Here is a 17054-nt window from a genome sequence, read left to right as displayed (position 1 = left end):
CTGTGCCGTGTTGCTGGCCCCTCACCCAGCGCCGTGCCTGCATGTGAACGTGCCCACCTTATGCTGGGTACGAAGCCACCTGCACCTCTGGCGCAAGACAGCACTGTGCCGGGACCTGGGGTGCCGTGTGTGGTGTTGTATGTCAGTGCGATGGAGCAGTTGTCCCATTTCTGTCCCCCACCCTCTTTTCCGTGTTCCTAGCTAGTTTTGGGGGTCATCTCATCCTCAGTGTTCTGTGCCTGGCGATGGGACGTAGCTGAAAGGTGCCACGGCCCTCGTGTTCACGTGAGCAAGCTGGGTCTGCTCCCTCCCGTTGGGTGTGCTAGGGATGGAGCAGCTCCTGCTCTGGCCACTGCCTGCTGCCCTCGGCCCCCGTCGCCTCCGGAGCCCAGCAGTGCTGGGCCCTGTGTGTGGGTCCGTTTCTGTTTGGTGTGACAAGGATGCACAGCTTCACCTGCAGGAGCCAGACCCTCCACTGCCTCGTCCCTCGCCGGCTGTTTCCCAGAAGGATATTGTCCTGTGTTAAAGGTGAAGAGGACAGCGACTGTATTCCAAATAAATGAGCCCGAGGGCAGCGTGTGGTCAGCCTGCCCAGGGAGAGTCGTGTCACCCAAGGGCAGGGGCAGTTCTGTACCAGCAGGGCAGTCGGAAAGGGCCTAGCTTTGGCCTTTGTTCATCTTATGTCTTTTCTAGGATTCGAATATTTAATATGCCCGGTCCTAAACTCGAGGAATTTAAAGTATTTATACCAAATCTCCCAGCGCTTGGCAAGCTGTTCATTTTGTGTCATTTCTTCCAGGACCGACCTGTTCTGATCTCCAAGCAGGCGTTTCTTTCCTTTTAGGGATATCTAAGATCTGCATCCTGTTTTTGAAAAGAACCCCAGTAACTTCCCTGTGTCCTTCTGAATGAAAAGTAAAGGTTTTATATGATGAAAAGTGAGTGACTCTTACATCACTAGGACATTCAACCCCATTTATCTTCTGTGCAAATATCAAGACAGCACACTTGGAAAATCATGGCCAAAGGAAAAAGCCTGCACTTCCACCTGTAGGAGCACGGACCCTTGATCAGCCTTTACCTGGGTAATAACGACCACTGTATTTACCGTGAATCCTTTTTTAAAAAAGAAATCTTTGTATAAATGCTGATGTATTTCCAAAAATGACTCAGAAAATACAAAGATTTTCCAGTGCTTGAGATGTTAGGCCTACTAAAGACAATGTTTTCTTTCATCAATTTTATGTTTTAAAAGTTTATCTACTTTTTTCTTTCTTTTTCTTTTTTCTTCTTCTCCCTCCCCCACCCCCCGCCCGTACTGGGGATTTAACCCAGGGCCCCTGTACCACTGAGTACTCCCCAACCCTTATTTTATTTATTTATTTATTTTTTTTTTTTTTTGAGACAGGATCTCACTAAATTGTTGAGGCTGGCTTCAAACTTGCCATCCTCCTGCCTCAGCTTCCTGAGTAGCTGGGATTACAGCAAAAGTAATTCTTTGGTCCAGAGTTGAGTACAGAATTTACAGGACATATTTGTTTATTTATTGATTTTTCACTTTCACTATTTTTGCTGCAGTTAATCCTGGCAGTCCTGCTGGGAACTAGGAAGGTACTGTTGCCATTAATAGAGAAGAACCAAGGCTCAGATGGAAGGACTTTTCTCTGTTGACTGTCATTCCTGTTCTAGGACATTTTCCACTCTCCTATGAGAACATGGGCATTTCAGTATTTATGTTATAGGCATAGGATTTTTAAAAAAGAAATCCTTAACAGTGATAAGGGCTTAAAAATATCATGCCCATATTAAATTACAGAAATGGGAGTTCTTAATTGCTAAATGACAGAGGCACTGGCAATTTCATTTAGGGGTCATCTCTTGATTTTGTTCCTTTCTGGAAATTTTTATAGAAGTAATTTGCAAACTCAGCTGGGGACTGCTTGAAAATGTTGGACACGTCAGGTAACCGTGAAGGTAGTTCCATCCCTGTGTGTGTGCGGTGTGGGTGTTTTTGTTTGTTTTTTGTAGTTGTAGGTGGACAGCATGTCTTTACTTCTTTATTTTTATGCGGTGTTGAAGATCCAGCCCAGGGCCTCACACATGCTAGGCAAGCGCTCCACCACTGAGCTACAGCCCCAGCCCCCCCCCCCCCCCCCCGTTTTTCTAAGGATGGTGTCAATGTTTTTTGAAAGAGGAGGATACTTTAAAAACTTATTACCCCAAAACTTCAATCTGGAATGTCTTACATTAAGAATTTCTTGAATGTTGTGTATATATTTTAAAAAGCACTTTGTGAAATAGTTTGTACATTTATTTCCTAATTTATACATGATTTTCAGTGTTAATATATTTATTGATTAATAACAGAATGTTTATTTAATGTTTGTCCACTTTTATGTAATATTGTGGGGAACAGTGTTGCCAACAGTTATTTCATTGGCTGTATTATGTCTTCTCTTCTGTAACGTGAACGTTTGAAAGTCGGGCTAAATGAACTGTCGTGCGGTGCGGATGGCTGTGCCCTGGTTTTTGTCCCCTGCCTAAGGCCAACTGTGCCGGGGAAGCCGCGAGAGCTCCCCGCTCCTCCCACCCGGCGGGCTGAGCCCAGGTGACGGCTGCTCGGCAGCCTCCGAGGCGCCTCGAGGGGCGGAAGCTCCTCCCCTCGGGGTTCGGCGTCCTGGGAGCGGCGTGTCCGGAGGCCCCTCTGGACTCCTCGTGCCTCCACGGGCGCCGGGGAACGGGGCCTCCGAGGGGACGGCCAGGGCCGGGCCTGCACTGAGGCCTCCTGTGCCCCCGCGGGCGGAGTCTCCGAAGCTCGACGCTCGCGGGTGTTTTGGGCCACTGCCTCGTTCCTGTCACCGAGCAGGTGCAGGACATTTCCGAGGCCGTCTAGGGGCTCCCTTTTGGGGGTCGGGGTATAAACTACGTTTCCAGTGCGACCTAAAACCGCTCTCAGAAGCCCCCGGGAGCCGGCGCGGTGGCCAGCCTGAGATCCCTGCGGCCGGGAGGCTGAGGCAGGAGGGTCGTGAGTTCAGGGCCAGGCTCAGCAACAGCAAGGCGCTAGGCAACTCGGTGAGACCCTGTCTCTAAAAGTACAAAAATAGGGCTGGGGACGCGGCTCCGGAGTCCAGCGCCCGGCGTTCAGTCTCCGGCGCCGAACTGCACAGGAGGCCGGGGGCGGGGCGGGGGCCGCACGCTGCCGGGACCTGCGCAGGCGCGGCCGGATCCAGCCCCGGAAGCGGTGGGTGCCCCGGAAGTGATGGCTCCTGGGGCCGGCAGTATCGCGGCGGGCGGCCGGGCCTTTTCCCGTGGGTCGCGGCGGCGCAGCCGGGCTCCCCGGGCCGGTGGTCGGGTCTGGGGCTTCGGAGGCCTCCCCGGAGCGTGCGGGAGAGCGCCCAGAGGTGGTGGGTGGCGCGGGGTCACTCAGCGCGCCCTAGTTCCCGGAGAGCTAGCGGTGCCTCGGCGAGTGGCCGCCGGGAGTCTCCGCCCTGACCGCCCTGCAGGGCCTCAGGAGGCAGGCGCCACAACCGGGGAGCCGGAGAGTGGCAGTGCCCCTGCCCTGGACTCCGAAGGGGGGAAGCAGGGGGCAGGACCAGCAGAGGCCCGAGGTGACTCCGTGAGTGCCGCCCTGACCTTCAGGCCGGACCGGACTGGCGGGAAGCCCTCCCGCTTTCCTTCCAGGCGGTGGGTCCTGGTGAGGCTCCTGACACGGCAGCCTTGTAAGGGCTGAGCCTCAGCCTCTCTGGGAGGTTTTGGCAGTAACCTGTGGACCAGTACAAGCCGAGCTTGACCCCAGAACCACAGCGACAGTGTCCACCTAAGTCTGTAAAAGCCCTGTCCTGAGGCTGCCAGGCTTGTCTCTGTCAGACCCGATCCTGGGTCGTCTTTATTGTTGTGTGCTCAGCTGGGCCCAGCACAGGGGTACTGTTTCACGGAGCCTGAGGAGAGTTGTGATGATCACAGCTCCCCACACTTGCTGCCCAGTGTGCTGCCCTGGCCACGTGTGGCTCAGTGCCTGTAGGGCTGAGGAACCCAGTTCACATTTCATTCAATTTTAATTAATTGAAACTTAATAGATCCAAACTTAATAGGGGTTACGATAGCATAAGAATAGCCTCATTAGAAAGGAAATCAGGACCACCAATCAGCCCTGCAGAGTGTAGAATCTGTTCCCCTGGCAAATGAGGCCTGCATCATCAGTGGGTTCCCTCAACTCTAGTCAAAAAGGTCAGAAAGGAGGTTCGCCAAATCAAGCAAGATTTGGAGCTCAGATCTCAGTGGGCTTTGCAGTCAACCTGCTTCTTCATCACTGATCTTCAGGGCTTGGGCTCCAAGACAGATAGCATGAGTTTCTGGCCAAGTTGCTGCAGGCGCACTTGTGTGGGTAAGCTGCAAGTTTCTCCCAACCACCAGTTTTTACACTCCTTCCTGGTCCCCTCTTTTAAGTCACCTCTCTGCCTCCAATGTATTTATTTTTATGTGGTACTGAGGATCAAACCAAGGGCCTCACACATGCCAAGCAAGGTTTATACCATTGAGCTACAATCCCAGCCCTCCCAGTTATTTTGCTACTAATGTATAAGAACACAGTTGATTTCTAAGTGTAACCTTGTACCCTGCAACCTTGTCCAGCTCCTTTTTTGGGGGGGGGGGATCAGGGGGAGGGTAACTGGGGATTCAACTCAGGGGCACTCAACCACTGAACCACATTCCCAGCCCTATTATATTTAGAGACGGTTTCATTAAGATGCTGAGCACCTTGCTGCTGCTAACACTGGCTTTGAGCTCTTGATCCTCCTGCTTTCGGCTTCATTTCTTGATTCTGATTGTTGGTTTGTAGATTTCCTGGGGTCTTCTATGGAATCCCTCGTCTCTTCTGTAAACAGGGAGTTTTACTTCCTCCTCCTTCTGTTCTTTTACTGCAATGTCTGCAAGGACTGTGTGGCATAGAGGTGCTCAGCATGGCTGTCTTGCCTTTTTCTCCACCATGACTGAATGTAGCTGGGAGACCTTCTGTCAGTGGGGCAGTGCACCCTTCCCCTGGTTTGCTGTTGCAGTGGTTGTAGGATCTGACACCATGGTGAGGTGCCCTGTGGGTTCTGCCTGTGTATTCTGGGGCAGCTCCTCCTGAGTCTTGGTGCTTGTCCCTTTCCATGCTGCCAGGATGGAAAGGGACAAGCACTGTTTTGCCATGGGTCCTTCGTGCCTATGCACAAGCGGTATTACTCTCTTCTTTCTTTTTGTAAAGTCAGGTTTGGTACTGGGGCTTTACTGGCCTATAAAATTAGTTATATAGTCACCATTAGCTCCTCTCCTTTCTGAAAAGGTGTGTTTAAGACTGGTTATTCTTTGAATGTTTGATGGAATTTATCAGGAAAACAGCCTGAGTCTGGGATTTTGTTTGGGGAATGTTTTTTTTCTAACCAGTTCAACTTCTTGAGTAACCTCAGACTGCCTGCGAGTGGTAGATGGCAGGGAAGCTGGATACAGTGCACTGGCAGCACTGGGAAATAGCTCACGAAGAGCGTGCCCTGGACCAGTGCTGCTGCTGCTGTCCACACCACCCCAGAACACTCACCCCGTGTGTAGATCTTCATACCAAGCTCTTCTCTAGCTCTTTGGGATGCCAGCTATGTGCCCCACGATTCAAGTCTATTCTGACACTATGCCAGGGAAAGGGGACCTCATAGGCCATATACTCAGTTACATAGAGCCACCCCCGTCTTGATACCAGTTGCAAGTAATGGGTGTCCAGGTACCCACACTTGTGTCGTACTTTTCTACAACAAGGAGGGTTCCTCCATCCTCTCCGCAGGTTCACAGGACTCGGGAAAACTTGTAGCATTTACTTGTTTGTTGTAAAGTATCCATTATTTGTAAGGAGACCGCAGAGGATGCAGTGAGCAGCCACAGAAAAGCCCCCAGTATGGGAGTTTCTGCTCCTGTGGAATTGGGTGTGGGACCCTCCAGCATATGAAGAGTTTGGCCCGAAAACTCTCCAGACCCCATGGCTTGGGGTGTTGGTGGAGGTTCCTCATGAGGTGTGATCACTTGTTGGCTCAGACCCAGCCCTTCTCTGCTGGAGGACAGGGTGAGGTGAAAGTCCCAAGGTTTGTTCCAGGCCTGCTCTTTCTGGTGACCAGCTCTTGTCCTGAAACTCTCCAGGGGTCACTGAGAATACCTCATAAAGCAGGCATCCCCCCCTGCACTCCACAAGTCCCAAGGGGTGCGGTGCTCTGGTCAGATGCCACTCTTTACTCCTGTTTTTCCCATCACTCAGGGAGAGAATCGCTAGGGTTTGGAATGTGGGTCAGGCCCAGGGCAGAGACCAAGTAGCTGTTGCTCATCACATCACAGTGGGACAGCCAGTGCTGCTCTGTCCTGGTGGGTCAGCTCAGCCTGTCCTCACCATCCCTGTCCATTTTCAGGTGAGGAGACTGAGGCAGGAGGTGTGTAACCTTCCCTGGGTCGTGCCAAGGAGAGTGGCAAGGCTGGGAGTTTGTTCAGAAGGCATCAGGGTGTCATATATGCTGATTTTGTTACTGAAGGGACTGTAGAGCCTCTTGAATGGGGCCTTGTGCCAAGGACTGTGCTGTCATAGAGAGCAGCCCAAGGAGGGCCAGGGTACCTTGGAAGGTGTGGCAGTGCAGGGCTGCTCATGTGTTACTGGCCTGAGTAGCCGGCATGTAAGAATGAAGGGATCTCGAGCTGGGGCTCAGTGGTAGAGCGCTCGCCTCTCACCTGTGAGATCCTAGATTCAATCCTCAGCACCACATAAAAATAAATAAAGGTATTATGCCCAACTCTTATATATATATATAAAAAAGAATGAAGGGATCTCAACCTAAAATGCCCAGTGTTCTCACATTCCAGTTTAATTATTTGAAGCTGCAGGAGATTAACACACTCAGTTACACTTGGACAAATGGATATTTTTATTTTGAAACAATTTTGACTTGAGGTTTTGCTTGCCTTTTAACATTTGCATTAAGCAGCTACTCCATATTCCCCAGGGAAGTATTCCCAGTCCTGTGGCAGACCTGACGATTTTGATCTTTGTGTGCATATTCTGCTTACATCACAAATGGGCTGGTGGGCACCACAGGATGCCAGGTGCTTAGCATTGAAACATGGATTATTGGTTGGTCGTGTCTCTCTCAGGCACCCGGGTTCTTTCTCCCATGCACCAGGCACTTTGCTTTAGCTTCAGCTTGACATTCGGGGTTCAACCAAACATCTTATTTTGCCCATTTGGCTCATTTTAGGGGCCATGATCCCTGTGAGACTGTTCTCAGCAAGCTCTCAGACCCTGTTGGAGGGCCTGGCACAGTGGACCCCGTCTGCACAGGCCAGCCTCAGGCCCTGCCGGCTCCTTCCACAGCAGGCTTCACCCAGGATGCTGTCAGTGGGCTGCATGGACCACGCCAAGCGTCAGGAGACCCCTGGAAAGAAGCCACTCTCTGAGAAAAAACTGGTGAGATTTCTCAGCTGGGAGCACCCTGCCATGGGCTCCCCTTTGGAAGGTAGCAGGGTGTCATATATGCTGATTTTGTTACTGAAGGGACTGAAGAGCCTCTTGAATGTGGCTCTTCAAGGACTGTGCTGTCACAGAGAGTAGCCCAAGGAGGGCCAGGGTACCTTAGAAGGTGTGGCAGTGCAGGGCTGCTCATGTGTTACTGGCCTGAATAGCTGGCATGTAAGAATGAAGGGATCTTAACCTAAAATGTCCAGGGAGAAGTGGCCCTTTGGTTTTATAGTTTTAAGTATTACAATTATTCTTCTTCTATTTGCCAAAACCTATTTAAAACAAGAATGGTCTTTTAACTAAATTTAAGAAAATACAGCTGGGCATGGTGGCACATGCCCATGATCCCAGTGGCTTGGGAGGCTGAGGCAGTAAGATCATGAGTTCAATCCCAACCTCAGCAATTTAGCAAGTCCCTGAGCAGCTCATTGAGACTCTTGTCTCTAAATAAAGTATAAAAAGGTCTAGGGATGTGGCTCAGTAGTTAAGTGCCCCTGGGTTCATTCCCTAGTATCAAAAAAAGAAGAAGAAAAATACATGTTTGCATCTCACTCAGTCTCCTGCAGTGCTCCAGGTGCATTCTAAGAGCAGGGCCTCCAGAGGAAGAACTCTGGTCAGCTCAGGAGCAAAGCAATGCCTGCCTAGCCACTTGTTTACAAAAGAAGGGAAGAGAGTGGGGAACTTGGGCAGGCAGCAGGCAGATCAAGGATCTGGCATCTGGTGGCCGAGGGAATGCCCCTTCCTGGGTTAGGCCCAAGTCTGCATCTTACCACTTCTGTTTTTCCCCAATCAGGTGGGTCCTGATTTTGTTGGCACATAGCAAAATGGCACAATGAGTTTTTGAAATGGTAATTCATGGTTCCAAGTGGTGGTACCGGGGAATCATAAACTCTTTATATAACCCACTGGGTGGGAAATACACATGACCTGAGTCTTGAGGGAGGCAGAGGACTGTCAGGGCCCAAGGGTATGTCTGTCCTTGCAGACCTGCAGAAAGCAGGCGTCCCCATGGATACATTTTGGGCATGGGCACTGTGCCTGGGGCTTGGGGTAGCTGGACTTGTAAGATGAGTTAACGTGTGTTAACTAAACTAGTTAGTTGTTCTGCTTATTTAGCTGGTTGTGCCTGCCTTCAGGACCTGTAGAGAGAGCTGCTCTAAAGAAGGGCTCTGTGTACCACCTCTCTGCATGTCACAGAGAAGCCCTAGCAGTTAGGGACAGAGAGTCTCCTCTCTTCACAGCTGAAAGTCCAGGAGAGACTCCACCTTAACCTTGCTGCAGCCTACAGAACTAGAACTAGAATGTTAGCCAAGACCGGACTGTTGGTAATGTGTCCCATTGGAGACAGCTGGGTTCTCTTTAGGTTGGAAATGCCGAGTTCCTTTTTGAAGGAACTGAAGCCTAAAAAAATTGTCATGACTTGTGAGAACTGATTTTCATCTTTGGATTTTAGGAGAGATTAGTAATACTATCACCATAAACTTCTGATTTTATAAAAAGGCATATTTCTCATGGATACTTGGTCTCTTGGGAGGACCGTGGGGTGTAGCTAACGCTGTAGGTGTCTGTGCTTTCTGTAGAAGAGGTATTTTGTGGACCATCGGAGAGTGCTTGTTCGAGGAGGAAATGGAGGCTCTGGCGTGAGCTGCTTCCACAGCGAGCCCCGCAAGGAGTTCGGGGGTCCTGATGGCGGAGATGGTGGCAACGGTGGCCATGTCATCCTGAGAGGCACGTGCCTGGGGGCATCTAGGGAAGAGCCGGGTCCTCACACCTACCTTCTTATCCTGACCTGCCTTACACTAAGTACTGGACATGTAGACTTTTATAAAGCATGTGGATGTTCACAAATGGTGCACTGAAAGCCAGGCATGGTAGTGCAGCCCCTGATTCCAGCCACTTGAGAGGCTGAGGCAGGAGACTTGCAACTTTAAGTCCAGGCTCTGCACCTTAGTGAGATGCTGTCTCAAAAATAAGAGAGAGCAGGGGGCTGGGGACAGGGCTTAGTTGATAGAGTGCTTGCCTCACATGCACAAGGCCCTGGGTTCAATTCCCAGCACCACAAAAAAAAAAAAGAGAGAGAGAGATGAGGTGTGGCTTATTGGTAGGGTGCTGCCTAGCATGTGCAAGCCCTGGGCTCAGTGTCCAATATTGCCAAACAAAAGAACAGTGCGCTAAAGAAAGAAATCAGCCTCGAGTGCTTTCTTTTTTTGTCCGGGACACAAACGTAGTTTGCGTTTAGGAATCTTAGCATGATAGTAGATGTCAGAGCCTCAGTCTTAGTCAGCACACATAAGCCCAAGTGCTGCAGAAGCTAGGAGCAGAGCATCTACAGCATAGTAAAATAGAGCTTTTTTTACATTGATGGCATCATGAGTAACTTCAGAATTTTCAGGAATGGAAGTTTCTTTGAAGGAAAGTAAGAGCTTGATTTTTAATTGTGTTGCTCGTGAGTAATGCCTGCCCCAGCTCTATTCCTTATCTCGTGTGCATCTTAAGGCTCCTGCGCAAGACAGAACATTAGCCGCAGGCACTTGTTCTTTCTCAACCTAAAGGGACGTCTTCGTTCTTGCTCTGCCTCTAGCTGACCAACAAGTCAAGTCGCTGTCGTCGGTCCTATCCCAGTATCAGGGTTTCAGTGGAGAAGATGGTGGCAGGAAGAACTGCTTTGGCCGGAGTGGCGCCATGCTCTTCGTCCGGGTAAGCCCAACTGTTGTATCCACCTCTCCTGTCATTGGCATCAACTGCTCAAGGCACGGGTGACAAGGCAGGGGGAGTACATGCCGCACAGGTCTTTGTGCACTAGTGTGGGCCCTGTGCAGCTGAAGAGGCCTCAAAGGGGGCAACCCACAGAGCACACCTGTGCCCGTCTCTGGCCAAGGCAGCCCTCTCATTTTAGAAACACTTAAAAACACTGCTAAAGCCACTGAGCAGTCTGATTGACTGTGAACAGCCCCATGGAACTCTTGGTGGCCAGGCTTATGCTTGGTGGCTGTGAGAGGAAAGGTCACCTTGCAGCCCCCTCCCTGATTGTGCACTGTAACTCATGAATACCATGCTGCTTTCAGGTTCCCGTGGGCACCTTGGTGAAGGAAGGCAGTGAGGTCGTGGCCGACTTGTCCCAGCGGGGCCAGGAGTACATCGCTGCACTGGGCGGGGCAGGCGGGAAAGGCAACCGCTTCTTCCTGGCCAATGACAACCGAGCCCCTGTGACTTGCACCCCTGGGGAGCCGGGCCAGGAACGCGTTCTCCACCTGGAGCTCAAGACGGTGGCCCATGCTGGGATGGTGGGTCCCTGGTGCCAAGACGAGCTACTGGCTTAGGAGACATAACAGCTTCTCAGCTCATTGGTCCCATCTCAGCCAGCTGCCAACTGCAGCATGAAGGGCCTTCCCAGAGTCACGGGCTATCTTCTCTGTCTTCCAGGTCGGCTTTCCCAATGCTGGGAAGTCCTCGCTCCTCCGGGCCATTTCAAATGCAAAACCTGCTGTGGCTTCCTACCCGTTCACCACCTTGAAGCCCCACGTGGGGATTGTTCACTATGAAGGTCACCAACAGGTAGCAGGTATAGCATCCAGAATCTGCCCCCAGGGGAGTTGAGGTGATCTGAGCAATTCAGGAAAATAACCAACTCCCAAGTTTAGCTTACTGTTTTTCCTAACTGAAACAATTTTAGTGAGTCTGTTCTGTCCTAAAATCAGCACCACCCCCTGGAATCCAAGTTTCAGGTCAGATCTGTGAGTACAAGTTTCCAACCTGAGGAGTTCTGCCACGGCTTCATTCTTCCATTGTGAACTCTGCCCTGATGTAGACGACGTGTGATTTAAAAAGCTTTCCCTGTACCATTTTGAGAGAAGAAAACTTTTTCCAGAAGATAATGTACCCATTAAAAATAGCCTGCTGGAAAGGTGGTTTGTATAGCACTTTATGTTTGCAAAGTGCTCCATAATGGTTTCCCTCAGTAATCAAATTATTAATAGAGTGCAGGAAGCTGTTTTTCCTTTTTGGATCATGTTTGAAGCCAGGAAGGACAGGAACGAGTTAAGCACTCCTCATCAGGTCAGCATCATCTTGCATTCTGCAGATCTGAAGGCCGAGGCAACCCCAGGGCCTGGCCCCCCAGCCACCGGGTAAAACGCTGCACCTCCCAGGATCCTTGAAGGAGCCCTGGCTTCAGGCCCCACTCCCATCCCTGAGGTTGAAAGTCAGTCCAGCCTGTGGGGCCCACCATGACCCTATGCTCTTGTTTCCTACAGTGGCAGACATCCCGGGCATCATCCGAGGCGCCCACCAGGACAAGGGTCTGGGACTCAGCTTCCTCAGGCACATTGAGCGCTGCCGCTTCCTCTTGTTCATAGTGGACCTTTCCCTACCAGAGCCATGGACTCAAGTGGAGGATTTAAAGTACGAACTGGAAAAGTACGAAGAAGGCCTGTCTGAGAGGCCCCATGTGGTTGTTGCAAACAAGATTGATCTCCCCCAGGCCAGAGCCCATCTGCCCCAGCTCCAGGACCACCTGGGACAGGTCATCGCCCTGTCGGCAGTGACTGGGGAGAACCTGGAACAGCTGCTGCTGCACCTGCAGGTGCTACACAGGGCCTACGTGGAGGCCGAGCTAAAGCGAGGCAGCCAGCCTCTCAGGTGGTAGCAGTGCACAGTGGCACCCGTGTCCCAGGGCAGGGTACTGCACAGGCAGTGGACACAGGGGCCTCCAGGCCACCACACAAGCAAACCTGATTATAAAATGTGGGTGGTTTTGAACACATAAGAGAAAGTGCTTGTAAATATTGGAGAGTGTTGGTGCTTCTGTTTTCTCTGCCAACCTAGTGCTCCCTCAGGTGGTGGAGCATTCTCTGCTGCCTGACACCACCTGCTCCCAAGTGCCTTGCTGACTGATTTCCTAACTTGACTCATTTGTGCTAATTAACACCCCTAATTAGGAGGAGGACCATGCCACTGGCTGATGTTAGCAAATGCTGCTGCTGCTGCTGTGCACTCACAGGCTGCTCGGGGAGCTCAGCAGAAGAGCGCAGCCAGAGCCTGGGGCTCGCGCATGTTAGCACATGTGGCAGAGGCAGCCTTTGGTGTCTACTGCCTGTGACCCACAGCCTTGTGGTGCAGCAGGGCCTGGGCACAGCTTCTCAGTGGTGCTGTCTGCTATTCCCAAACACCAAGACAGACCTGGCTTCGCGACTGAGTGCACCCAATATCCGGCACAGGCACGCCCTGCCTCTGGCTCTGCTCAGTGTGCACAGCGGGTTGCTAACTGCAGGCAACAGGAGCCTGAAAGGCCAGCATCACTCTCAGCAGGCGGCCAAAGCAGTGCTCTGCTTGCTGGGGTTTGAAGAGAACCCTTGCTTTGGGCCAGGCAGTCACCAAGACTCAGCAGGTGCTGTAGGGACATTATGGGCCTTCTTCCTAAGGCTGAACTGCCGACAAGAGCTATGCTCTCGGGGTGGGGGGATAAAAAAAAAAAGAGCTATGCTCTCTCTTCCAGGTGCTGTGCTCTAGAAAGCAGTCTCTTTCCCATGGGAGGCTTGAGTTTGCCCCAGGCACCTCACTGAGTACAAGTGGGGCAGGATGAAGGTGGCCTACCCTTCAGAAGGCTGCCCCTAAGACCCCAGTGTCTCTCTGACATGTCCCTGATGACCATCAGAATGGCGGGGACAACAGAAGACAGAGAAGGGGCCCTCAGCATTTGGGGAGATACCTGTCACGGTGAGGTTTGCCACGGGATCTTAGGCCAGCCAGGAATGCTCTGTGCAGAGGTCCTTTCTGTGCATTGGGGTTGAGCTGCCTTGAATAATAGGCCTGTGCCTAGGCTTTCAGGAGCAATTCCGTTTTGATCTAACATCAAATCTGCAACTAGAACATGAGGTCCTTTACCCAAAGCTTTATTTTAATGTCTTGTAATTTCAAAGGTCCTCGTGCTCTAGAAACCAGGGATGGGTCTTGCATCTGTTTGCTTTCTCTTTCAGGCCACCACAAAGGGTTTTGTAGTCAAGCCTGGCCTGAGAGCGTTAATTATCCATAGCTTTCATCTTTGTGCAGGGCCTCCCTTCCCTGACCCCGTCAGAGCCCCCGCCCAGCCTCCCTGTGGTTCAGAGGCCTTGGTCTGGGCTGGCTCCTCAAGAGCCAGTCCTTGGCTATCAGTCCTTGGCTGAGACCATTGCCACACCATCGCTGGTGTTGCCTGAGCTTTCCTGACAACAGGAAGCCCTGTGGCTTCCTAACACTATTCTCCTTTAGGAAGGAAAAGTTGGACTCAGTCTACCTGCCAAGTTCCTGTTTGCTTTTACAGACAGTTTTCTTTTTGCCATTCTGGTTTTTTAATTTTTTTTCTTTAGTGTTCGGTGGACACAATATCTTTATTTTTATTTGGTGCTGAGGATCGAACCCAGTGCCTCATGCATACTAGGCGAGCATTCTATCACTGAGCCACAACCCCAGCCCCTAATTTTTTTTAAACCTTCATTATTTATTTTTGTGGTGCTGAGGATGGAACCCAATGCCTCACACATACTAGGCAAGCACTGAGCCACTGAGCCCCAGCCCCTCAACTCACCCTCTTAAAGCCTGCCTTGTGGTGGTTAGTAGACACTCAGGGTTGTGTGCCTGTCACTGCATCCAGAGGTTTCCAGTCCCCAAAGAAACCCTGTCCCTATCAGACATCACCCCTTTTCCCTGGTTCCAGATACTAGTTGAGTGTCCCCGCGACCCACCTCTGACCTTGCCTTCTCCCCTCTTCCTGCAGCTGGAGGCCAGCCTCAGGTGGCCGTCTGCCCCAGCCTTTAGTGGCAGGTGCATTCCCCTGCACCAGTCATGAGGCAGGTTCTGCCTTCCAAGGCAGAAGGGAGCACCAGTCCTCCCACACAGGGCCTTTTGTTCTCATTCTGCCCTAGCAGCCTTAAAGGAGCTGACCCCAAAAAGGCTGTGGGCAAGTATCTGTGGAATGAACAAGTGAGTGGGCACCAGTACTGGGTACATTTACTTAATTCAAACGGGAAGGTGGTGCTAGAAGACTCAGGCAGCCTTGCCCTGTCCCCGTTGTTCATCCCAACTTTCTGCCCCCTCCTGCATCACAACTCCCTGCCCTGCCATCCCAATTGCTTGCCCCCTCCCACTCCATCCCAGTGCCCTTATTCAGTGACCTCACACCAGGCTCCAGTGCTTACTGTACCTAAGGAGCCCTGTACCAGGGCAGGCTGTATATATCTGCTCTGTGTTGTTTTCTGTCTTCCATTATCTGTCCTCACTCACTGGTGACATTTCTCAGACACTTCAGTAAGCCAGCTTTTTGTTGCTGGAGGTTTTCTCTTGGATGTGGGTCAGCCACCTACAAACAGTGGCCAGAGGCCCTCCAAGATGGGTCTGGCCTCCCCTGAGGCAGTCCTCAGTCTGTCTTGCTTGGGAGCCTGCCTCCTGTGGATAGTCACCCCCAATGGTTCTGCATGGGTATCTGCCATGAGCTGCAATCTGGCTACTCCATGATTTTTCTGGAAGCAGGCCTGAAAATGGGGATCCAAGCTTCAGGATATAAAATGTCCCTAAATTCCCCAGTTTTGAGTCCTGTACTCCACCCTTAGCCTGGCACCTTTGCTCTAGAGCTTCTATCCACTTGGTCCAGAGACCAAGCCTCCAGTTCCAGGAGGGCTTTGGGGGTGTGCTCTCAGCCTGTCCTCCCATCTACTGCCCCAGGTCTGCTTCAAGATTTGTGGATGTGTCTAGCCCACACTTCCTTTGTGCACAGAGGTTCCCACCTGCCACATTGCCTTCCTATCGATGGTGGGAAATAGAAGCCAGCAGGGACATAAAAAGCCTGGGAAGGCCAAGGGGGCTGGCCTGCTTTCCAGCAGGGCAGGTTTCCCTTAGCCCCAGAAGATGGAAGCCATAGGCAGTTGGTTGCTTTAGTGGCAGAGAGAGTGCAAGTGGAGCCCGCCTCACAGCTTCTGCCTAGGTGTCCCAACCTGCCCTGACCAATGGGGCAGCCCCAGCCAGAACTCCAAGGGCCCTGCCACTCCTACTCTGCCCTGGGTCCATAGTATGGTCCCGCCTGCCTAGCCTGGCAACCAGAGGCCCAGCTGAGGCAGAGCTACCTGATACTCCCCAGGGAGCCAGGACAAGTCCAGATGTGGGACAACAGAGGCATTCCCTCCCAGTTCTGGAGACCAGAAGCCTAGGATCCAAGTGTCAGAATCCCTAGGGAGCGTCCTTGTGTCCTGTTTCAGCTCCCAGTGGCTACTGCTATCCTCAGACCTCTGCTGCCATCTTCATGTGGCATCTTCCTGTATTCCTTTGTCCTCTTCTTAGGAACCCATTATTGGACATAAGGTGCTCTCTAAATTCAGGATGCCCTCCTCTGACTACATTGACAGAGCTTCTCTTTCTGACCAAGGTGTATCCTGAAACTCTGGATGGACATGAGTGCTGGCCTATCAGCCCCATGTGACACCCCTTCTCTGATGCCACATGTGCCTTAGGAGGGGTGTCGTGCCATGGGCTGGGGCGTCTGTGAGTCCCTCCCTTCTCCCTGTCTTCATCCACGTCAATGCATCAGCCTCAGCTCCTCCCTTGGGATTATCACTGCAACCTTCTAATGCCCCCCCCCCGACCCCGTGCCTTTTCCATTTGGCAGGTGCAGGACCCTGAGCGTGACAAATTCCTCTGCCCACTCACAGGACAGGGTTCCTGCTGCCCTGCCAGCCATTCCCTGGCCACGCTGAGGGCACAACCTAGACTACAGCCTCCTACTGACCCCTGTGACCAAATGCCCCCCATTCAGGAAGCAAAGACAGCCCACCATCTAGGCCCTCAGCACCTGCTGCTACCCTCACACATTGCCTGAGAAGGTGACATGGTTTTGTGTGCAGTGTCCCCAACACCTGAGACAACACTGGCACCAGGGCCAGATGTGAAGGACAGGCATACTGAGTGTACTCGTGTTAGGGTATGTGAAGGTGTTCACCAGTAGGGGACACAGTTAAAGGACATGGAGTGGGAAGCCGCCTGCCCTGACCAGCTGCCTGGAGGCCAGGCAGGTGCAGAGGCCATGTCCCCAGGGTGGACCGCTGTGACTGTCTGTGTTGCAGCAGATTGCACAGAGGCAGGGGCTGCAGGGGTGGGAGATGGGGGACAGGGAGGTGCCGCTGCCAGGCAAGGGCAGTAGGAGGGTCAACAGAGGTGGGGGTCCTAAATCCACACAGTGCTGTGTGTGGGGTTGGAAGGCGCGCAGAGGTAGGGTGCCTGCCTGGCCTGCCTGAGGCCCTGCTTCGCCCTCAGCACCCCATAAAGGACCCTGGAGTCTCATGGGCAATGGCTCCAGAGGGAAGAGGAGCAGTCCCAAGGTGGACAGTGGTGGCAACTGCAGAGCTGCGTGAATGTGCTTGAGGCTGCTGAGGTGTGCACTTACAGGAGGGTGGATGGCAGATTCATGTGACATATGCTTTATGCCACGAAGACAAAAATTGCCAGAACCTCACACATGAGCACACGTTCATGTGGGTGCAGGTAGGATGGGCAGCGTGTGGATACT

At 52.1% G+C, this 17054-nt stretch overlaps 1 protein-coding gene across 14 annotated transcripts; it reads left to right on the top strand.

Moving 5' to 3' along the window:
• The first annotated feature begins 2708 nt into the window (after positions 1-2708).
• Positions 2709-12309, top strand: MTG2 (mitochondrial ribosome associated GTPase 2). Of its 14 annotated transcripts, none has more exons than XM_081289776.1 (8): positions 3184-3616; positions 4321-4384; positions 7266-7474; positions 9106-9328; positions 10107-10222; positions 10591-10809; positions 10949-11087; positions 11779-12309. In XM_081289776.1, exons 1-8 carry the CDS (start codon positions 3260-3262, stop codon positions 12168-12170), a joined length of 1719 nt encoding a protein of 572 aa, XP_081145902.1. In that variant the 5' UTR covers positions 3184-3259; the 3' UTR covers positions 12171-12309. The 14 variants fall into 14 exon arrangements, with proteins under 14 accessions (XP_081145899.1, XP_081145902.1, XP_081145901.1 ...); XM_081289775.1 differs by having other exon boundaries at positions 3184-3694; XM_081289768.1 differs by having other exon boundaries at positions 3184-3719; positions 4220-4384.
• Positions 12310-17054: the final 4745 nt, after the last annotated feature.

Source organism: Spermophilus citellus, assembly GCF_964194105.1.
Source record: "Spermophilus citellus genome assembly, chromosome: 4".
Classification (NCBI taxonomy): Eukaryota; Metazoa; Chordata; class Mammalia; order Rodentia; family Sciuridae; genus Spermophilus; species Spermophilus citellus.
Note: the sequence above shows the minus strand (reverse complement) of the source record. Positions and strands in the feature narration are given on the sequence as shown.

What these genes read in the sequence shown, in the direction of transcription:
- MTG2 (XM_081289768.1), top strand. Translation starts at nt 3,260, where the DNA reads ATGGCTCCTGGGGCCGGCAGTATCGCGGCGGGCGGCCGGGCCTTTTCC. An exon ending in GCTCCTGACACGGCAGCCTT is followed by an intron (nt 3,720 to 4,219) that starts GTAAGGGCTGAG and finishes CCTCAACTCTAG; the next exon opens with TCAAAAAGGTCAGAAAGGAG. An exon ending in GCGCCATGCTCTTCGTCCGG is followed by an intron (nt 10,223 to 10,590) that starts GTAAGCCCAACT and finishes TGCTGCTTTCAG; the next exon opens with GTTCCCGTGGGCACCTTGGT.